We start from the raw sequence: 12,254 nt of genomic DNA on the forward strand, positions 1-12,254 counted from the left end.
GAGGCAGCTGTGGGCCTGCAGAAGGGAATCCAGTGGGCACCTGGGATCTGCTGGGGGTGACTGGGATCTGCTGGGGGTGACTGGGATCTGCTGGGGGTGACTGGGAGTAGGTGAGGGGCAGTGGGGGTGACTGGGGAGACGGCACCGGGTGACGGACAGAGTGCAGCCGGTAACTGTCACCAAGGGGCGCCGCTGGGGGCACGCAGGTGAGACCGGGCTGTGGCCGCGGGTGCCACGCCCCCACATGGGCGTGGCTTTGTTGTGGCCACGCCCCCATCCCAGCACACACCCCGCCCGGCCCCCGGCGGGTGTCGCAGAGTGATGACGTAAGCGGGAGCGCGGCGCGGCCTGTCCGCCATGGCGAAGACCGTGGCCTATTTCTACGACCCGGACGTGGGGAACTTCCACTACGGTGCGAGCGGGGCCGCGCGGGGCCGGGGCAGCACCGGGGCGGAGCGGTGGGGCGACCGCCGCGGGGCTGGGGCCGGGCGGGGCCGGCTGGAGGCGGGGGTGTGGCCCAGCCCGCCCTCCCCGTCCCCTCTCCCCTGTCCCCGCTCCCCCGTCCCCCTCAGCCCGGACCTGCTGCGGAGCGCGGCGCCCGGCGGGCGGCGGGAGCGGCCGTTGTGCCCCCGTTGTCGGCCCCGTTAATCCCGCGCGGTTCCGTTCCAGGCGCGGGGCACCCCATGAAGCCGCATCGCCTGGCGCTCACGCACAGCCTGGTGCTGCACTACGGCCTCTACAAGAAAATGATCGTAAGCCACGCGTGTCCCCGGCCGGGCGGGGGGGACAGCACGGCACCCCGGGGGCTCAGCCAGTGGGACAGCTCCACCCTGAGCGCCCAGGGCTGCTTTGGGGTCCCACGGGTGGGGGGCAGTGACTGGGGATGGCTGTAGGGCTTTGGGGTCCCACGGGTGGGTGACAGTGCTCAGTGGTGGCCGTAGGGCTTTGGGGACCCACGGGTGGGTGACAGTGCTCAGTGATGGCTGTAGGGCTTTGGGAGCCCCAGGGGTGGGTGACAGTGATTGGGGATGGCTGTAGGACTTTGGGGTCCCACGGGTGGGTGACAGTGCTCAGTGATGGCTGTAGGGCTTTGGGGACCCACGGGTGGGTGACAGTGCTCAGTGATGGCTGTAGGGCTTTGGGAGCCCCAGGGGTGGGTGACAGTGATTGGGGATGGCTGTAGGACTTTGTGGTCCCACGGGTGGGTGACAGTGCTCAGTGATGGCTGTAGGGCTTTGGGGACCCACGGGTGGGTGACAGTGCTCAGTGACGGCTGTAGAGCTCAGTCCTGCACTGTTGGTGCAGCTGCAGAGGATTCCAAGGAGCTGCTGAGGTCGGGCAACTGTAAAGATACAATTTATGGAAATAATTTTAGATGTTTAGACATGAGAAGAATTTCCTTAATTAATAAAATTCCCAAATAAAACCACATCCAGTGCAGTGACTGTGTGGGAATGCAGCACTTGGGGGAACTGTGGGGAGTCTTAGCAAAGTTAATTTTCCAGATTCTTACTGTCACTGTGTGGATTACCACAAGCAACTTCCCCAGAGGTTTTTTTTTATTGTTTCCACAAGTGACTTCCACAAGAAACTTCCCCAGAGTATTTTTTTTTTTTTAATTTCCACAAATATCTTCCACAAGCAACTTCCCCAGAGTTTGTTTTGGTTTTTGGTTGGGGTTTGTTTTTTTGTTTTTTTTTTTTTTAATTTCCACAAATATCTTCCACAAGCAACTTCCCCAGAGTTTTTTTTAAATTATTATTACCACAAGTAACTTCCCCAGAGTTGGGCTTTTCCTTGCAGGAACAACCAAAAAACCTGTTCTGACCTAACACTTCTAAATGGCAAATCCCTGCCTGAAGGAGGCAGTGGGCAGAGCTCTACATTTTCAGTCTTGAAATTCTTTTTTTGGGGGGTTATGTTTTCCTCAAGCTGCCACTGGGAAGCTGAAAACCTCAGAGACATCTTCATCCCCAAGCAATCAAGGACTGGCAAAATCAGGAGCAAGTAAAGCCAGGGGTTTGGAGCAGCTGGGGCTGTGAAATTCCTGCTGATTCTGCGTTGTGCTTGCAGTGTTTCTGCCTCTGCAGTCCCAGGCTGTGCAGCTGTCGGGGTGGCTTTGCCTCTTCCCACCTTCCCCAGCTCAGGAACGTGGGTGGGATTGCTGGGAAGGCTGCAAGGAGCCAGCTTTGCTCTGCCAGCAGCTGGGTGAACATTTCAGCCTGGTTTTCCCTCCCTTTCTGTTGGATTGCCACGTCCCTGCTCCGAGAGCCTCGGGCTGTCCAGTGGGAGCCATTTCTCCTCTCTTTGCCATCAGTTTTGGGCTGGTTTGGTTTAATGAACCGTTGGGATTCCTGGGGGATCCCTGGGAATAGGGAGCTGCCTCATCCCCTGTTTGAGTTGTCAAAGGCAATAGCCTCTGAGAAACACCAAATTCCACACGGAAAACACCAGGAGAGGAGGAGATGGGCTTGTTCTGGTTGATGGTGGCTCTGAAGATGCCCAGGTTTCCTGCTCAGCACAGAAAACAGGGCCGTGGTGCAGCTGTCCTGAGGAATTTCCCTTTGGAGACCAGCTTGTGCATCTTCTGTTATGTTCACCTTCAACTTTTTCTATGAAGTGGTTGCTTTAAATAAGAGAAATAAAAATTAGAGAAATCACAGAAAAAAAATCTTATCAATTGAATTCCCTCTCCCAATGTTGTTAATTTTTAACTCCCCCTCTGCTGAGGGGTGTGCCCTAAGTGCCAAACCTGTGTTGTCACAAGGTCCTGGATTTGAGTCCATCCACCTCCCTGGCCATTCCCCCCATTTTCCTTTCCAAAGGAAACAAAACTTATGCAACTCTTCCATCTGCCTTGAGAGGTTTCCCCAAATAATTTGGAACCTGTCAGTAAATCTTAGAGAGGGATCAGAACCACCCCTAGATCAAGGTCTTAAATTGCTGAGTGAGGAAGGAATGATCCCCCCAGGGAAGGAAAAGCTGTGGTTTATTTTGCTGCCCAAGCAGGAGAATGTGCCATGGGGTAGGAAGAAATTTTGTGGCAAGAGCTGCAGTCAGAAGAGGCAGATTTCGGATTTATTAAAGGGAAAAATGAGAGGAGGTTCCATGGAGCAGCTGTTCAATTTCAATGAACACAAGTGCCAGTGTTTGCACAGTTTTTATGGACCTTGTGCAGGCCACTTATCAATTAGCTTGAGATTCCTCCCAGCCCAAGGAAACAGAATTTGGATGGGAAATAACTCCTGCTTTTGTCTCTGGAAGGTGTTCAAGCCCTACCAGGCCTCCCAGCACGACATGTGCCGCTTCCACTCCGAGGATTACATCGACTTCCTGCAGAGGGTGAGCCCCAACAACATGCAGGGCTTCACCAAGAGCCTCAACGCCTTCAACGTGGGCGACGACTGGTGAGTGCCCCAGGGGCTGCCCTGCCCTGCCCAGGGCCCTTCTGGAATGTGCCATTCCTGCCTTGGTTTAGGCAGCATGAGGAGTGTGTCCCTCCTGTGCTGTCTGGGTTTGCCTGGGATTGTTCAGCCTGGAGAAGGGAAAGGGTGACCTCACTGTGGCTTTACAGTACCTGAAGGAGCTGACAAGAGAGCTGGAGAGGGACTGGGGACAAGGCATGGAGGGACAGGACACAGGGAATGGCTCCCACTGCCAGAGGGCAGGGATGGATGGGATATTGGGAATTAGGAATTGTTCCCTGGCAGGGTGGGCAGGCCCTGGCACAGGGTGCCCAGAGCAGCTGTGGCTGCCCCTGGATCCCTGGCAGTGCCCAAGGCCAGGCTGGACAGGGCTTGGGACAGTGGAAGGTGTCCCTGTCCATGGCAGGGAGTGGAACAGGATGAAATTTAAGTTCCTGTCCAACCCAAATCATTCTGGGATTGGGGGCTATCACAGTCCCCCCTCTCTCGTGAGGCAGTGTTACATCGTGTCCCAGCTGTGGGCAGGAGACTCTGACAGGTTTTGGGAGCATTGAAGCCTTCTCAAGGCTGGTTTGGAAGCTTTGGGAATCATTCTCAAATTCCCTGTGTACCCCTGTGTTTACAGGCAGCTCACTCCCCTGCCGGGGCTCAGTGAGTTACAGGCATGGTCAGAGTGATCCTGATCCCAAATTAACTCTTTCAGAGGAGACTGAGCTTTATTCTTGCTCAGATGTTACCCCTGGCCAGTTTGATTCCTGGCTGTGCTCTGCAGAAAGAGGAGGAATGAGGAGTTCTGAGTTGGAATGTGGTTTCTTTTTCAGCCCAGTGTTTCCAGGCCTCTTTGAATTTTGCTCTCGTTACACTGGGGCCTCTCTGCAGGGAGCAACACAGCTGAACAACAAGGTAAGGGGCTGAAGTGCTGATCCTGTGGAACCCAGCTGGAGCTTTGGAGGAGGAGGAGGAAAAGCCAGGAGGGTGCTGTGGACCCCTGGGATGGGCAGGTGGAAGTGGGAAGAAGGGTACAGGGTTGTTGTCAACATATTGACACTTTAAATTCACTTCTCTTTCCTCTCTTAGATCTGTGACATTGCCATAAACTGGGCAGGGGGCCTCCACCATGCCAAAAAGTTTGAGGTAATGACATCTGTGGATTTCTTTTGTCTTTGGGGCCTGGGCTCTGTTGATCTCATCCTAAAGCTCTTGGGGTTTTTCTCTCTTCCAGGCTTCGGGCTTCTGTTATGTCAATGACATCGTGATTGGCATCCTGGAGCTGCTCAAGTAAGGACAGGGCCAAGGGCTGAACTCTGCTGGCTGCTTTGTGCTTTCCCTCTGCTTTTTCTCTCTTTCCCTGCCTCATTTGCCTTTTGGAATCCAGGAAGCCCAAAAACTTCATTTTTGTCCTGGCCTTACCTTTGAGACACAAGAAAGGGTTTGAGCATTGGAACATCTCACTCCAGTTTTGTTGGAGTCAGATGTTTTGTTATCCCTCAGGGAGCTTGAGGGATACAGAACAGTTCTTCAGTCCCATTTCAGGGGCTTTTGAGTCTCAACCTTTTTGCCAGAGTGAGCCTTTCATAGGTAAATGTAAGTTTTGGTTCACTGGAGACACAAAAATGACTCAAATCTTTCTAGAGTTGTTTGAGCACCTTAAGAACAGGATTTGGGCTGCACATGGATGATCAAAGGACACTTGGTCTCCATAGAAAAAAGTCAGGTTATTTTTCACTTTAGGAAATTAAAAATCAATTCAGAATGAGAGGAAAAGTTACAGAAATACCTTTAGTTTCTTGCATTGATCTGAGATTTCTTCTTTATTTTTTTTTTTTTTTTGGTACTTCAAAGTGCCCTCCTTGTCACTGAACCTGAGACAAGCTGTCATGGAATTAAAAAGGATTTGGAGCTGATCAAACAATAATTACATGACTGCTGGCAAGTTTACTTGCTCTCAAAGTCAGATTTGTGGGATGTACTGGGGTTTCTTGTTCCCCCTTCCCTGCTCTGTTTGGAACCCCAGGATTTCCCTGGCAATCCCTGCACTCCCATTTCCTAATCCCATCCACCAGAGGCTCAAATACAGCCCAGTTACCCCTCATGGGATGTTATTTCTGTCCCGATTCTGTTGCCTGTTTCCAGGAACGTTTCTGCAGCAGGTGACTGCATTTTGAGTTTGCTTGTGTCTCTGGCTGCTTCTCCAGTAAATTTAGCCCAGCCTGGAATTTTTGGTGCTCACCAGCTGGGACGCAGTGCTCCATTTCCCACCTCCTCCATGCCAGCTTGCCTTTCATTTCCTGATATGATTAAAATCACTGGAGCTCTTTAAAGATTAACTATGAGCACACTGGAAACAAGAATCTGCAACTTTTGAACACCCAGCTGCTTAAACAAGTTATTTTCCAAGATACTTCTGGCCCCATCTAAAAATCTTTTTGCTCTAATATCCATTTCCAACTACCTCAGAAGAAAATGTTTTAAATACCAATTTCCAGGCAGATCAGAGGAAGATGTTTGGGTGTGTACAAATGCCTGGAATCCCAGCTTTGATGTATCCCACAGGTATCACCCCCGGGTGCTGTACATCGACATCGATATCCATCACGGGGACGGGGTGCAGGAGGCTTTCTACCTGACAGACCGTGTCATGACAGTGTCATTTCACAAATATGGCAACTACTTCTTTCCTGGCACAGGTAAGTTTTTAATTTCTAGTGGGAATCTGCTTCAGAATCCCTTGGAAGCTCTACTGGAGTAGAAAAGAGTAAATCACAAAATTCGAGCTGCTGGGGGGAAATGGTGGGAGAAAGTGATTAGAGAGGAGCAGAACTGTAGTTGCTTGTAAGGGAGGGGTCCTGATCAGGTGGAAAGACTCAGCCCAGCTCAGGCCTGGCCTTTGCACAGCTCTGAAGCCTCAGGGCTGTTGTGCCTGTCCTGTTTTGCAGGTGACATGTATGAGGTTGGTGCAGAGAGTGGCCGTTACTATTGTCTCAACGTGCCTCTGCGAGATGGCATCGATGACCAAAGTAGGTGTTCCCCCCTTTTCCCCTTGGTCCCAGGGGTTTCCTGGTCCTTCTGCTCCAGAGCCATGACAAATCCACCTCTCTCTCCAAAGGTTATAAGCACCTCTTCCAGCCAGTCATTAACCAGGTGGTAGATTACTATCAGCCCACCTGCATAGTCCTGCAGGTAAGGAAGCAAACCTCTGTGCACACATCCACACCTGCAGAGGCTGCAGAGAGCTCAGAGGGCTGTATCTGTGTTACCTCCTGTCCCCTGGTGTGGATCTGGAGAGCAATGCCAAAATTCCCTTGTTTTTCTGTTCCCCAGTGTGGTGCTGATTCTCTGGGTTGTGACCGGCTGGGATGTTTTAACCTCAGTATAAGAGGCCATGGGTAAGTACAGCAGGACTTGGCTTAGAAAAACCACCTGAAGGGCTCTGAGGAGTCTGCTGTGAGGCTGGAGCTTTGGCCTGCCAGCAGTTTTTGGGGTTTTTTTTTTAACATTTGTGTGACTAGAGGGGGTTTGAGAATGAGGTGACTAGAGGGGGTTTGTGTGACTAGAGGGGGTTTGTAGGAGGTGCCACAGGGAGACGGTGAAGGAGGAGGAGGCCATGGAGATGGTCAAGAGGTGTCCCTGCCATGGCAGGGGTTGCAATGAGATGAGCTGTACGGTCCTTTCCAACCCACCCCCTGTGCTGGAGATTCCTGGGTGGAAGCTCCAGGTGTATCACACCAGCCATGGTGCTGTTGGGAGTTCAGGGGGGCACTTCTGACACGTGAACCTGTGCTGCAGTTTCCAGCTCTGGCATTTTCATGTTTGGGGTTTGTAGGGAGTGTGTGGAGTATGTGAAGAGCTTCAACATCCCCTTGCTGGTGCTGGGAGGAGGAGGTTACACGGTCAGGAACGTGGCACGCTGCTGGTGAGTGCTCTCTGCCTGCTGAGGGGCACTGCTGGGGCTCTTCTGTGGGAGTTGTCCCTGCATTTCCCATTTCCCTTTCAATGAACTGAACTCCTCTTTTCCCATCTTTTCAGGACTTATGAAACGTCCTTGCTCGTGGATGAACCAATTAGTGATGAACTCCCCTACAGTGGTAAGTTGGAGTTGCCTTTTTTCCTCATGAGCTCAGCTGGAATTCTTGGGATGTTCTACTCTGCATTGACCAGGGCCAAAGTGTCAGCACTCCTGACCTCGGAGATGGCCTTAGCCATGCCTGGAAGTGTCCAAGGCCAGGTTGGATGGGGTTTGCTCTAGTGGAAGGGGGTTGGAATGAGATGAGATTTAAGGTCCCTTCCAAACCAAACCATTCTGTGATCTCCCACCACCCACTTTGCTGGGCGGACACAGCCGTGTGTATCCAGGATGATTCAGTTTGCACCATTTACTGATGTTTTGTCTAATCCCTTGCACTCAGGGTTGAATATTACTGTGCTTTTTAAGCTCTGCTGTCCCCCAGGCAGGTGGGAGGGTGAGCTCTGCTCCCTGCACAGCTTCTGGCCCTCTGTGCTCTAACTCTGCCTCCTTCCATCTCAGAGTACTTTGAGTACTTCGCTCCAGACTTCACCCTTCACCCTGATGTCAGCACAAGGATTGAGAATCAGAACTCCAGGCAGGTGAGTGCTTGCAGCCATGCTGCAATATCAGCTTGGAATTTCCAAAACCCTGTGGTTGGTGCTCTGTCCTGTGAAAGCAGCTGGAGCCCAGGGCAAAATAAAACACCAATGAAAAACAACAACTGGGATGTGTCAGTGTTTCCTGCTTGGGTGGCAATAATTGAATTCACTCTGCTCTGATAAGTGACTTTTTGCACAAATCTGTTGCTCTTGGCCAGCACAGAGGTGATGCAGGCAGGTGACAGAGCTGTGACACATCCCACTGTGGTGATCCCTGTGTGTTCTGTCCCTGTAGTACCTGGACCAGATCAGGCAGACCATATTTGAGAACCTGAAGATGCTGAACCATGCTCCCAGTGTGCAGATCCACGACGTCCCCTCGGACCTGCTCAGCTACGACCGCACGGATGAGCCCGATCCAGAGGAGAGGGGCTCAGAGGAAAACTACAGCAGGTACCAGAGCCTCTTTTGGAGCAATGGACTTCCCTTTCTGCCCCTGGGAGGGGGTACTGAGGAATCCATCTGAGTCCTAGAACAAGTCATAGAATCCCAGAATTCGGGGTTGGAAGGGATCTTAAAGCCCATCTCATTCTTGTGGGCAGGAAAGTCACGTCTGAGTCTCTTGTTTTTACCCAAGGAGCTTCTGTGGTCTCCTACTATGACATTCCCTCAGGCCCCAGGGGTTCCAGGTCTCTGTCCCTTCCCTGACAGGGATTTCTCTTCCCCCAGGCCTGAAGCTCCCAATGAGTTCTACGACGGTGACCACGACAATGACAAAGAGAGCGATGTGGAGATCTAAGGGCTCTGGGCTGCGGGGCCTCCCGCCTGGGACATGGATGCTTGGAGCACGTAACTGGGCCCTGCAGGAGCCAGTTTAGCCCTCTCTTCAACTTAGACTACGTGTGGTGGCAGCAGAGACAGCCCCACTGCAGGCTCCTGCCACCTGGAGAGGCACAGAGGTGACGTGTGCTCCTTACTTGTCACCACGTCACGGTTCTGGCTGTCACCGCTGTGGGAATGGAGCCGTGCTGAGTCCTGGCTGGCAGCTGTGGGACTGCCCTCAGAGCCTGAGCCACGCTCCATGGTTCCCATGCAGGCTCCTGCCAGCCAGCTGGGAGCTGGAGCAGCTGTGCCTACAATCTCTGCCTCTCTGCAGCACTTGGGATCCATCCTGCTGTCCCTGACCTCCCCTCAGGTACCACCCTGCTGTCCTCTGCAGCCTGCACTGAGAGCTGCTCCTGATGTCCCTTCTAAGAAGCTGATGCTCCACAGCTCCAGGAATTATTGGATAAGACCAGGCCCGTTGTGGGGTAGGGGTCAGGATGTCCTTGGAGCAGCTCAGTGGAGTGGATGGAAGGATGTGTGCAGAGCATAGGCTCATTCCTTCCCCCCACACCCAGATCTGCATTCACAAACGAGTTCTGCAGCACTTTGCTGAGTTGGACACAACCTCCCTGTTGTGTTTATTCCTTGGGAAGTTTAAGTCTCTGTGGAACAGAGGTTTGCCTGCCCGGGTCAGTACTTAGTGTGTTCTGAACCTTTAACTTAGCTTCCAGCTGTGTTTCCCAAGTTCACACATGGTCAGCAAGAGATCTGGGCTGTTGGCTCTGAGAGGAAACAGTTCTTGGGCTGTACCCAGCAGATGTTGCTCTGCTGCTGGGTGAGAGAAGCTGCTTCCTGCAAGTGCTCTTTTCCTGCCCTCACCCAGCAGAGCTTTCCCCTTGGCCATCCCTCCAATCCCAGATTTTGCTGCTCCTTCTCCCAAGTCCTCAGCTGGTACCTGTGGTGGTTTGGAACGTGCTGTTTGGGGAGGTGGGGGGGTTCAGCCTCTGTCTGTACGGTTCTGTTTGTTTACTGATGTCTTTGAACATTAAAGAAGAGGCAGTATTTTTCTTACCTGACCTGTTGTTTGTCTGTTTAATCCCCACACCTTTTTGGCTCCTGTTCTCCCAAGGGTCAGGCCCTGGCAGGGCAGTGTCATCCACTCTGTGAAGGAATGGAAGGAATTCTGCTCCTCAGAGTAAATGTTGGTGAGTTTTTGGCATCACTGCACATGAGGGGAGCACATAACTTAAACTCCCTTTCAAGAGGCCAAGTGGGGTGGACACTCCTGTTAATGTCTCTCAGTCCAGCAAAAGCTTTGCAGGAAGCTGCAGAGCCAATTTGGGAGATTTTTCCTGCAGTTATTTAAAATGCCATGATTTCTGAGAGTTGCAGAGTCCATAACAGCCTCTGCACTTTGCACTCTCCCTGTCCCAAGGCCTTTTTGGGGACTGTTTTGTAGTTCTGGTCACTACAACATGAAGCAGGCAGTAAGTCAGGGCTACTCCCAGTGGGTGTCCAGAGAAATCCCTCAGAAATAAATTGTGATTAAATTAGACTGGGGCTGGAGAAGGATGATCAAAGGTCTAACACAGCTCCTGTTAGGAGGAGGTCTGGTGGATCAGGATCCTTCAGCTGAGGAGGGAGAACTGAGCAGGGATGGGATGTCATATGGGAAGCTAATACAACCATGAGTGGGTTTCTCCAAGTACCAGACTACAACAGCAGGGACTTCACCAGGGAGGGCCTGGAGTGCCAGGACACAGGGAATGGCTCCCACTGCCAGAGCGCAGGGCTGGGTGGGATACTGGGCAGGAATTGTTCCCTGGGAGGGTGGGCAGGCCCTGGCACAGGGTGCCCAGAGCAGCTGTGGCTGCACCAACCCTGGAAATACCCCTGATGGGAGGATGTTTGCTCCTGAAACAGGCTGAATTCTCTATTCCAGTGTGCTGACGCTCCCTGTGCAGAGCTGTGCTCGGACACCAGGTGGCACCTGGATCACTGGAATTCTATGGAGGCTCCATGGCCCTGCTGCAGCCTCTGTGTGCAGACACTGCAGCCCCACAGTGGGGGTTTGGGGTGGGAGAGAGTCCTGGCTGCGTTCTCAGAGGGGTTCTGAGGGTTCTGGGCACTGTCAGGCCTGGCTGCCACCAGGGCACAGAGGCAGGGATTGCTCCTGCTGCAGCTCTGTGACTTCCCTGTGTGAGCTTCCACACCATGCCCAGCACATCCCTTGGCACCAGGGATGTGGCCAGGCTGGCACTGTCCTTCCTGCACAGAATCTCCCAGAGATTCTCTCTAGGGGAGAAATGAATAGTCTGTCTTAATTTCCTATAAAGAATCACATCAAATTTTTTTTTTTCTGCTTTACCTGACTCTGTCCTGGCTGTGTTGGTCCCATAGCCCCAAAACACAACAACCCCAAGTTAATGAACTCACTGCAACATCTCCTGGAGCTCAGGTTGTTCCACAAGTGTGGCACAGGCTGGGAGCTTTGTGCACCCCTGTGCCTGGGTAGGAAATTGGGATAAGAACATCCTTGTTGTTTTGGGTGCTCTGGGAAGTAGCTTGTAGCTTCCCTGGTTCCCACCTGTGCTCATCAGAGCCTGGAGGGAACTTCCCACCTCCCAAACTTTCTGTAGCACAGCTGAGATGTTTAGCTGCTGTTTACACCTCACACCAGTGCCTGCTTTCCCTCTGGAAGGCACCCAGCACCCCTGGCACTGACAGGAGCTGATTTTGGGATGTGCTGCCCAGCCAGGTCTGGCTCTCACCCCCCAAACCCTGTTCCTCCCCTCCCTCATGCCAGGAGGCCCAGGGAATCAGGAGCATTCCCTGCTGCCCCTCCAGCCCTGCCACAGCCCAGGCTGCTTTCCCATTCCCAGGGTAAGGTGCAGCACAGCCATGGGGGTGTTATCTCTTCCCTTTCTCTAGCTTAGGGACTGAGAGTCTGGGGATAGATTAAGTGCTTTGAAGTCTTCTCCCTCCCTCTGTGCTGAGCAAAGGGGGAACTTGGCAGGCCCTGACCTACCTGAGTGCCCTGGTTATTTTCTGTTAACCAAATTTCCTAGGTGGAGATGCCCATGGGACTGGGGAGTGTGGCTTTGATTCCTCCCGGGGCAGAATTAACCTGCAGGAAGGAAAAGCAGAGGTGTTTCCTGCAGGTCTGTGCTGCTGGGCTCAGCCCTGCCTGTGTGTCAGTGACAATTGAGGTGCTGCAGCAGAGCAGGGGGGCTTGGCTGGGGGTGCCAGGCACTGCAGAGCCCATCAGGGCCAGCTTTGTGGCCTGGCTGTCACCAGCAGCAGAGTTTGCTCCTGTGGTTTCCCTGTGTGAGCTTCTGGCCTAACAAATCCTCTGCCACCCCTCCCCAGTGCTGCCATCTCAGTTTCAATCCCTCACCC

The 12,254-nt window shown here is 52.9% G+C and overlaps 1 protein-coding gene across 1 annotated transcript; it reads left to right on the top strand.

Annotated features, from left to right (window-relative positions):
* Nucleotides 1-249: 249 nt before the first annotated feature.
* Nucleotides 250-9,931, top strand: HDAC3 (histone deacetylase 3). The gene is made up of 15 exons (XM_041469959.1): nt 250-412; nt 670-752; nt 3,265-3,407; nt 4,247-4,328; nt 4,503-4,559; nt 4,648-4,703; nt 5,979-6,112; nt 6,362-6,442; nt 6,532-6,605; nt 6,747-6,811; nt 7,249-7,338; nt 7,452-7,510; nt 7,951-8,030; nt 8,326-8,483; nt 8,760-9,931. Exons 1-15 carry the CDS (start codon nt 358-360, stop codon nt 8,827-8,829), a joined length of 1,287 nt encoding a protein of 428 aa, XP_041325893.1. The 5' UTR covers nt 250-357; the 3' UTR covers nt 8,830-9,931.
* Nucleotides 9,932-12,254: the final 2,323 nt, after the last annotated feature.

Source organism: Pyrgilauda ruficollis, unplaced genomic scaffold (assembly GCF_017590135.1).
Source record: "Pyrgilauda ruficollis isolate IOZ18807 unplaced genomic scaffold, ASM1759013v1 scaffold105, whole genome shotgun sequence".
Lineage (NCBI taxonomy): Eukaryota > Metazoa > Chordata > Aves > Passeriformes > Passeridae > Pyrgilauda > Pyrgilauda ruficollis.

Bases quoted from the DNA above. Each gene is read 5' to 3' on its own strand.
- HDAC3 (XM_041469959.1), top strand. From the start codon at position 358: ATGGCGAAGACCGTGGCCTATTTCTACGACCCGGACGTGGGGAACTTC. The intron at 753-3,264 runs GTAAGCCACGCG...TGTCTCTGGAAG, and splicing joins GCCTCTACAAGAAAATGATC to GTGTTCAAGCCCTACCAGGC. The intron at 6,443-6,531 runs GTAGGTGTTCCC...CTCTCTCCAAAG, and splicing joins AGATGGCATCGATGACCAAA to GTTATAAGCACCTCTTCCAG.